The sequence below is a fragment of the Mobula hypostoma genome, chromosome 14 (genome assembly GCF_963921235.1).
Source record: "Mobula hypostoma chromosome 14, sMobHyp1.1, whole genome shotgun sequence".
Taxonomy (NCBI): domain Eukaryota; kingdom Metazoa; phylum Chordata; class Chondrichthyes; order Myliobatiformes; family Myliobatidae; genus Mobula; species Mobula hypostoma.
Window position 1 is genome coordinate 20,019,301 of NC_086110.1, and position 9,601 is coordinate 20,028,901.

Here is a 9,601-nt window from a genome sequence, read left to right on the forward strand (position 1 = left end):
AGATCTTGACACCCAGGAACTTGAAACTGCTCACTCTCTCCACTTCTGATCCCTCTATGAGGATTGGTTTGTGTTTCCTCATCTTAGAAATCCTGGCAATTCTGGACAATGTTTCTCACCCTCTGCGTGCCACCTTGGCTGAACAGAGGAGCACTTTTAGTTATAGACAACTGCGCTGCTCCAAAGAGCACTATGTGAGGTCATTCTTACCCTCGGCCATTAGGCTCTATAATCAGTCAACCTATAGCCAGGGAAGTGATGACCCCCTCCATCCCACCCCAATCCCCCAACTCCCCCCGTTAGACAGAGGTAACTTTTTAAATGTTTTCTTACTTCTCTTTTAATACTTGTGTATCTGTGTACTTGTAATGCTACTGTGACACTGTAAGTTCCTTTGGGATCAATAAAATATCTACCTATCTATCTATTTCACTCTTCCTGAAGTCCACACTCAGCTCTTGGTCTTGCTGACATTGTGTGTAAGGTTGTTGCTGGAACACCACTCAACTAGCTGGTATATCTTGCTCTTGTACGCCTTCTAGTCAGCGTTTGAAATTCTGCCAACAGTGATTGTATCAACAACAAATTTATAGATTGCATTTGAACCATGCCTAGCCATACAGTCACGGGTATAGAGACAGCAGAGCAGTGGGCTAAGCACAGATCCCTGAGGTGCACCATAGGGATGAAATACAGGGTTGATGGTTCCCCTGGCTGGGGTTTCTAGAGTCAGACATCATGGTCACTGATCTCATGTCCCGACTAGTCTTCATCCAACATCATAAAAGGGAGACGGGATGTGCATTATGTACATTTATTGCACTGAAAAACTATCGTTGCTATTTATTTACAAAATAAGATCGGTCACGCTATAAGGCTAATTCATTGGTTGTGAAGCACCAAGATAGTTCACATAAACCAAAAAGGCACCCCATCGGAACAAGCTCTGTAATCGCTTTTACTACTGGGCAGAAGTTACAGCAGGAACCGTTCTGGGCAGCGGGGGAGGGCAATTATACGGAACCTCCTACTCGATGCTGCGTTTTCCACCGGAACACAGCGTGTAACTCCTGGTTTAAGCTGGCCACGGCGGCGGTCGCACAGCAACCGAAGTGAGGACACCCGGAGTGGGATGTTCCTGGTGAATTATAGCAGCAGCGAGGACGAGGAGGAGCAGAAAGAACAACACCCTCCATCACTACTGCGGCCGGGGGTCCTTGGGGATGGCGGAGCTGCCGCCAGTGGGCCCGAGTGAGTAAATCTGAGTTAATCGGGTACAGAGTGGCTGTGTAACTCCGAAAGAGTCCCCCGCTCAATCCGCAGCATTTCTACTGATAAATGCAATCCCACTGTTTCAAAAAGGAAGCGAAACACGAAACTAACAGCTACTAAGCGTAACATCAGAAATGTGTGTTGGGGGATGTTTGTGTTGATTGTAAATGTCAGTTGCTTTATTTTTCAAATGATGGCTGGTACACAGTATGAAACCCCAGCGACTGCCCATACCAGACAGTGTAACGGGAATGTTCGAGCAGCTGGACGAGCATGTGGACCACAGCAGTAAACATGATGGTCGAATCCGCAGCTTTCCGCACCATCGAGGGAAGTGGTCAACCCTTGTGTACTTGGAATGTGAGTTACCCGGGCAAATTGATATATTATTGGTAAAATTCATTGCGACTAGCCTCATGGTACGGCCACAGGAACAGGTTACAGGCTGTATATCCTATCTAGCCGGAACAGACACATGCTGAGGGAAGGGCAGGACAGGCAGGTCAGAGTTCCAGGGTGTACACACCACTGCAATGGTAGAGTTAAGAGAGGAGAGGGAGCTGTGATTTTGATTTAAGATGTCTACCTTAGCAAAGCTAATGGAGGATATTCTTAGAGAATCATCTAGTAAAGTTATGTAAGTGGAACTTAGAAATAAGGGAATGATGACTTTGGTGGGATTGTATAACAGGCAATTAGAGGATCAAGGGGTAGTGGCAATTAGAGGATCGAGCATGGAAAGAGAATGCAAGAAGCTGTAAGAATAATTATGTTCCAATAGTAGGTTGTTTTCAACTTCCCTGATATTGACCGGGATTACAAAAGACAAAGGGCAGAATTTTTTAAATGTGCCCAGCAAAGTTTTCTTCAACATTGTGGAAATGGTCCTACCACAGCCAGCCACAAAACAAAGAAACTCAACATAACTCATTAAAAAAACAACATCAAACAGCCAATGGCCAGTGAAAAACAAATCGTGCAAACAGTAAAAGTAAATAAGTCGCATTCAGAACTGAAGTTCATGAAAGTGAATCGCAGACATGAAGCCAGGCATCACTACAGTCAATTCAGGAACGAGCCACAGACTCAGTTCAGCACAGAGACCAGTAAACCTCACGGAGCTGTGAGCTGAACCAGCCCATCCCTCACCTCCGACCCCAACACCCTCACTTTTTCTATCTGGCCCGGCGCTTAAATCGTCCAAGACTCCGGTCATTCCTTGCTCTCAGACCCAGGAACTGCTGCTTTAATGTGCTTTTGGACCCAAGCCCCAGTGCCTTAATTTAGCCCAAAGGCAAACTTTCCAGTTAAACTTTCCCGACACTTCAATTGAATAAAACTCGGGTCTCTGTATAACCTTTGGTCCAGGTTCTGCATTGCCTTGGTTCCGCCACATTATCCTCTCCAGCAATGGCCAAACATTTCCTCGTTTCCCGCTTTCGGGTCTGGACCCCACCGCCTCGGTTCGGCCTGTATACGGCACGCCACAGCAGTCCTGCAATTCAAGATTTCAGTTCATACCAGGTCGTTCAAAAGCTGAACTCCGAAAGGGGAGTTGCAGGCTATTGTTTGCAGTGATCGTTTACCAGAAAAAGTGTTATAATTAAGGTATTAGTTGGTTTCTTTTTGTTTGCCACCAGCAAGTACTTGCTGAGCTTCCCCAGTGTCATCTTAAACTGGGATAGATGGAGCCAGTCAGTTCCTCCAGGACTGGTTCCTGGTCCAGACTCCCCGGCGTGCTGTCATCTAACACTTCCATGACAGAGGACACAAGACTCAAATATGCCACATATGCTTTCCATCTTCACACAAAGATTACCTTCTTGACCTCTGTTTGGTGTAAGCTCCCCTCTTGCTGGTGATGATATACATGCTTGTACTAGATCTCTGGTTCCCCTTTATATTCTATTTGCTTCCTCTCCCCTTCCAGTCTTGTTTTCCTTTACACTTCTACAGTTTATTGCACTCAACCTGGCCTTACAAATGGCTCTGGTGGGACTGCAGATTTGAAAGTAGATGCTTTGAGGAGAAAGGTCTGTCTGTCTGGGTACCACATCCGATGCGGACGTTGGTGACCATGGTTTTCCATACAGACTATCCCTCGTTCTTTGGATGACTTCCGTTTCCTCGATGTGTAGCCACCTGGCTAGGCTTTTGATGTACATAAGCCTAGGTCTTCCTCTAGGTTTGCTCCCCTCGATCTTTCCAGAGAGTATGAGTTTTTCTAGTTCATCTTTCCACGTGGTGTCCTAGGAACAATTTTGGTCATTTAACCTGATCTTCCAATATGTATATTTTGATATTTTGTTTGGTATTATTCTTGTGGAGTCCTGATGAATTAGATGTATGGTCTTGTGCTGAGAAGTGCCACACACACTTTTCCTCATCAGGGTATAGAAGGCTGAGATGTGACTTTTTAGAGGTTTATAAAATCATTATGGACATAGATAACATGAATAGTGATAGTCTTTCTCCCATAAAAGGGGAGTAGAAATACAGGGGAATGATTTAACGGAGACCCAAGTGGCAAGTTTTTCCACACAGCAATCGGTACAGACCATTTGATATAATCTTTACGTCTGCTTTCCCATTGACCAATATCCTTTAAAGACGACACAGCTAGAGAGCGTACCAGCGACAGTTCTCCCCTTCCACGCCGGACCCCGACACTTCACCACCACCAGCACAGCCAGACCCCGACACTCCCCCACCACCAGCACACCCTGGCCCCGACACCACCCCCCACCAGCACACCCAGCCCCGACACTCCCCCACCACCAGCACGGCTGGACCCCGACACTCCCTCCCCACCCGCCACAACCAGAACGGCTGGCCCCGACACTCCCCCACCACCAGCAAACCCGGCCCTGACACTCCCCCACCACCAGCAAACCCGACCCCAACACTCCCCCACCACCCCACCAGCACACCCGGCCCCGACACTCCCCCACCACCCCACCAGCACACCCAGCCCCGACACTCCCCCACCACCCCACCAGCACACCCGGCCCCGAAACTTCCCCACCACCAGCACACCCGGCCCTGACACTCCGCCACCACCAGCACGACCGGACCCAACACTCCCCCACCACCAGCACACCCGGCCCAGAGACTCCCCCACCACCTGCACGTCCCGGCCCCACCAGCAACATGACAACTCTGGTTACCTCGGCACCAGGCGACTCCTCTATTGCAAGCAGCAGAACCCCGCGCAGATCCAGCAGCCACTGCGCGCCACCCTCTCAGTGGACGGCGAGGCGCTGTCGCCAGCTCCGATTGGGCGGCTGGAACTTCCGGCAGCCAGCGCGCTCCCTCCGCCTCATTGGAGACGGGTCTCGCTGAGCCCGCCTCCGGAAGCAGAGTCATGATGTGGGCAGCGTGAGTGTGCAGTGGCTCAAACTCCTGGCGGGAAGTTGCAGACGTGTACGCGTGGTGCGGGTAAGTCTGATTTATACTTCTGCATTAACCTGACGCCGTAACCTACGCAAGTGGACTTCGCTTCATATTCTTCTTCTTTTTCGTTTTACAGCAGTTGGCAACCAGTTTTCAGTGCATTACCGACACCTGCTAGACTTGTGCTGTTCCAACCAAATATGTCCTGGAGTTCTCTACTTCAGACAATCTAGTTCAGCCTGCAGTTCTCTATTAGCATCACTCTGTAGTTGCAATTCCTCGTGAATGCTTAATGCGCTCATTAGATAATGCTGCAAACTGCTATTCTTCCCGAATTATGTCAGAGTCATAGTCATACTTTATTAATCCCGGGGGAAATTGGTTTTTGTTACAGTTGCTCCATAAATAATAAATAGTAATAGAACCATAAATAGTTAAACAGTAATATGTAAATTAGGCCAGTAAATTATGAAATAAGTCCAGGACCAGCCTATTGGCTCAGGATGTCTGACCCCCCAAGGGAGGAGTTGTAAAGTTTGATGGCCACAGGCAGGAATGACTTCCTATGACGCTCTGTGTTGCATCTCGGTGGAATGAGTCTCTGGCTGAATGTACTCCTGTGCCCACCCAGTACATTATGTAGTGGATGGGAGACATTGACCAAGATGGCATGCAACTTAGACAGCATCTTCTTTTCAGACACCACTGTCAGAGAGTCCAGTTCCATCCCCACAACATCACTGGCCTTACCAATGAGTTTATTGATTCTGTTGATGTCTGCTACACTCAGCCTGCTGCCCCAGCACACAACAGCAAACATGATCGCACTGGCCACCACAGACTCATAGAACATCCTCAGCATCGTCCAGCAGATGTTGAAGGACCTCAGTCTCCTCAGGAAATAGACGGCTCTGACCCTTCTGGTAGACAGCCTCAGTGTTCTTTGATCAGTCCAGTTTATTGTCAAGTTGTATCACCAGGTATTTGTAATCCTCCACCATGTCCACACTGACCCCCTGGATGGAAACAGGGGTCACCGGTACCTTAGCTCTCCTCAGGTCTACCACCAGCTCCTTAGTCTTTCTCGCATTAAGCTGCAGATAATTCTGCTCACACCATGTGACAAAGTATCCTACCGTAACCCTGTACTCAGCCTCATCTCCCTTGCTGATGCATCCAACTATGGCAGAGTTCATCAGAAAACTTCTGAAGATGACAAGACTCCATGCAGTAGTTGAAGTCTGAGGTGTAAATGGTGAAGAGAAAGGGAGACAAGACAGTCCCCCGTGGAGCCCCAGTGCTGCTGATCACTCTGTCGGACACACAGTGTCGCAAGCACACGTACTGTGGTCTGCCAGTCAGGTAATCAGGAATCCATGATACCAGGGAAGCATCCACCCGCATTGCTGTCAGCTTTCCCCCAGCAGAGTAGGGCGGATGGTATTGAACGCATTGGAAAAGTCAAAAAAACATGACCCTCACAGTGCTTGCTGGCTTGTCCAGGTGGGCGTAGACACGGTTCAGCAGGTAGACGATGGCATCCTCAACTCCTAGTCAGGGCTGGTAGGTGAACTGGAGGGGATGTAAGTATGGCCTTAGGCCGGAGCAGCTCCAGTACAAGTCTCTCCAGGGTCTTCATGATGTGGGAGGTCAATGCCACCTAGCAGGGTTTTAGATGCACCAGGTTGTGATCTGACCTTCCCAATAGGGGGAGGGGAGAGGAGCTGTATGCATCCTTAACGTTAGCGTACATCAAATCCAGAGCCCTCTCCCCTCTGGTTGTACAGCTCACATGCTGCATGAAGTTGGGCAGTGTTCTACCCATGGTAACCTGGTTGAAGTCACCTGAGATGGTAATGAGGGCACTTGGGTGCTGGGTTTGTAGTCTGGCTATGACGGTGTAAATGCTGTTACACGCTGACGTCGGGTTGGCAGAGGGAGGGATGTACACAACAACCACAATTGCACACGAGATTTCCCTTGGCAAATAATATGGCTGGAGTCCAACAGCAAAAAGTTCAATATCCGGGCTGCAGACCCATTCTTTGACCGTAATATGCCCAGTCACATGTTTTTGCGTAGTTGCATTACCTCAATTACATTGATTTCATCTCCATCACTTGTAAGACTAAAATAGTCTTGTTAAAGAATAGTAATTATCGCACGTTATACTTTTAAAATTGCAGTTTTTCCAAGTCTGTCTGCTTTTTCATGTTTTCTTCTCTTGGATTGTAGCCTGCAATTGTTTACTGAGACTTCAGAGTTCTTCTTCATTTGCTTCCATGTTTTCATTTTATAATCTGAATGTAGATAATTCACTTTGCAACAAATTCCTTTTCCTTTTGTATCCTTGTAATAATTTCCTCCATTTTCCAATCTCTTTCCAACTCACCGTTGTTCTTGTCGGGTACTTCTTTGTTGTTGGAGTTCTGCTCATTTACCCTGGGCTTCAACCATAAATTCTGAGGATTTTCCTTAAATTATGAAACATTTCTTAAATTCTTGACCACTTACGATAAATATACTGCCATTAAGATTCCATCTCCCCTGCCTGTGAACTGTTGGATCCTCCATTCAGCGTTTCTTTGACTTCTTCCCACCTAATTCCTTTAATACCAAGATACTTTTCTGCAGACTTGACGATAATTTTAATTTTCTCAGGTCTTTTGCTTGATTGCATCCACCATAAAAGCACGAACTCTTTTCTACTCATTAATAGTGTATCCTTATTTTTCATATTACAGCTCTCACAATTCACCAGTTTATTATTTCCTGTATTTGTTTGCTTGACAGCCTTTTTTCATCAAATTCTTTCACTGCCTCTGCATAACTGATTCCTTGAGTTACTTTTACATGTTGTATCTCAGCCGCCTTCTTGCTATAAATGCACCCTCGATAAGCTTCGCTGTGTTCCTCGCCACAATTGCAGCATTTCAGCCTAGCTCCCGCTTCACATTTCCCATATTCATGTTTTCCAGCGCATCTCCCACATCTTTGTTTTCCTCTGCAGACCGCCGCAATGTGCCCAAATTTCTGGCATTTATAGCATCTTAAAGGCGGTGGTATATAAATTCTAACTGTATAACACATATACCCTCAGTAAACGTTAGTCGGCAATCTCTCTTCATCAAAGTTGATCATTACCGATAAACTATCACACCTTTTCCCGTTTTGTTGTAACTTTCAAACGTTTGGCCTCAATAATTTTTGCTCCTTTTATGTTCCGTTTAATCTCATCCATAGTAACTTTTGTTGGTATCCCCGAAATAACTCCTCTAGTCCACTTTCTATTGTTGGGTATTGAGTATTGTACTTCTTTGCAGTTTATTTTACATAATCTTATCACTTTACCTTGCTGAGAACTATCCTGACAAATCACTAATAGCGATCCATTTCATAAAATCTTTACTCTTTTAATCTCCCCTATAATTTTGTTGAGCATCTTCGTCAAACGAATTGGGTTCCAATCACGAAATGACGCCCCGTCTTCACTGAGTTTTATAATTGCTTTAATCTCATCTTCTTTCCATTATTTTGTTGTCCCGCTTTGATCATCCGCTGACTCCTCAGAGTTTGATACCCCGTAGCTCTGCTTTCTTTTCTTCCTCTTTCCATTCCGTTCCTCTTTCCCCCGACCTCCATCTCAAGTTCACTTCCACTCTCGCCAAAAACTTCCTTCAACAGCTTGGCTCTTTCCTTGATGTTCCCTCTCTCTGCCATTTTCCCGTCACAACCCGACTCTCTCTTGTCGCGTTTTGTCCCGTGACTGAGGACTCCGATCCGCGGGCTGTGCCCTGGGACGAACATCGGGTGCTGCTGGCAGATCAACTCGGTGAAAGACGCTCTGTGGTCGGCCCGAAACTTGGTCTAGCAGCTCATCGAGATGTCCGTGGAAGTTTGCTGCCGACTGGCACATTCCAGGCTGCCAGGGTTACGGAGTGAGGGGCGCACAGGAGCTTGCTGCAGCCACCGCAAGGGTTCGATTAGGAAGGACCACAGCGTAGGGTTCTTCTCCCCTCAATTGCTGCAGTACAGTATTTAATATAAAAGCTTTGAGTGACAGCAGTGTTAGAACAGTATGAAAAGGATTGACCATACTTCTCTGACATTAAATGTACCTATTGATTGGTTGGGTGATGAACCGCCCAAACGAGGGGCAGAAATGCTCTTGATGTACGGTAGTAGAATAGTACAGAAAACATTGACTGCGAATGTAAAGTATTAAAAGGCATTGAACTGTTTACTCTTGTAATTTTTAAATTATGGACAAGGTTCATATTGAGGCGCATGGACAGGATAGATATCAGCCTTTGTCCTGGGACACTCGGGTCTAGAACGCGATTATTGCTCAGTGAACTTAAAAATGTTCAGTAAGCAGCCGAACATTCAGTAAAAGTACGGCATGAGATCTGTTATTTGAAGACGTTATATCGTTATTAAATCCTGTTGCATTGTTTGCGTCACATATGTGTAATTTATTTGCCACAAATAAAGGTTATGTTTACTTGAAGTTCCATGCTTAAATGAGTGGCAGCCATACTCAGCTTTGAAAACCAGTTGAGAAGAACCCAAAAAGATACAGCACTGGAACTGAGGTAAAATAGATAGTCAGTATATTGTCAAATACACCCGGGGTGCAATGAAATTCCTTGCTCGCATGAAGCTTACGTAGTGAACAAAGGCCACTCACTTCATTAGCTGCCTCCTCTATCTAACAACTCTAACATACGCTGCATGTCCGTGGTCTTCTGCTGCTGTAGCTCATCCACTTCAAAGTTCTCCGTGTCGTGCGTTCAGAGATGTTCTTCTGCACACTACTGTTGTAACGTGTGGTTATTTCAGTTACTGTCGCCTTCCTGTCAACTTGATCCAGTCTGGCCATTCTCCTCTGACCTCTCTCTTTAACAGGGCGTTTTCGCCCCAGAAATGGAGGGAA

At 46.6% G+C, this 9,601-nt stretch overlaps 1 protein-coding gene across 2 annotated transcripts; it reads left to right on the top strand.

Annotated features, from left to right (window-relative positions):
- Positions 1 to 878: 878 nt before the first annotated feature.
- usb1 (U6 snRNA biogenesis 1) lies at positions 879 to 9,233 on the top strand. 2 transcript variants are annotated; one of them, XM_063066756.1, is made up of 3 exons: positions 879 to 1,251; positions 1,481 to 1,632; positions 9,160 to 9,233. In XM_063066756.1, the coding sequence occupies exons 1-3, from the start codon at positions 1,133 to 1,135 to the stop codon at positions 9,186 to 9,188; spliced, it is 300 nt and encodes a 99-aa protein (XP_062922826.1). In that variant the 5' UTR covers positions 879 to 1,132; the 3' UTR covers positions 9,189 to 9,233. The 2 variants fall into 2 exon arrangements, with proteins under 2 accessions (XP_062922826.1, XP_062922825.1); XM_063066755.1 differs by having other exon boundaries at positions 9,177 to 9,226.
- Positions 9,234 to 9,601: the final 368 nt, after the last annotated feature.

Bases quoted from the DNA above. Each gene is read 5' to 3' on its own strand.
- usb1 (XM_063066755.1), top strand. From the start codon at position 1,133: ATGTTCCTGGTGAATTATAGCAGCAGCGAGGACGAGGAGGAGCAGAAA. The intron at 1,252-1,480 runs GTGAGTAAATCT...GCTGGTACACAG, and splicing joins GCTGCCGCCAGTGGGCCCGA to TATGAAACCCCAGCGACTGC. The intron at 1,633-9,176 runs GTGAGTTACCCG...GTTTACTTGAAG, and splicing joins AACCCTTGTGTACTTGGAAT to TTCCATGCTTAAATGAGTGG.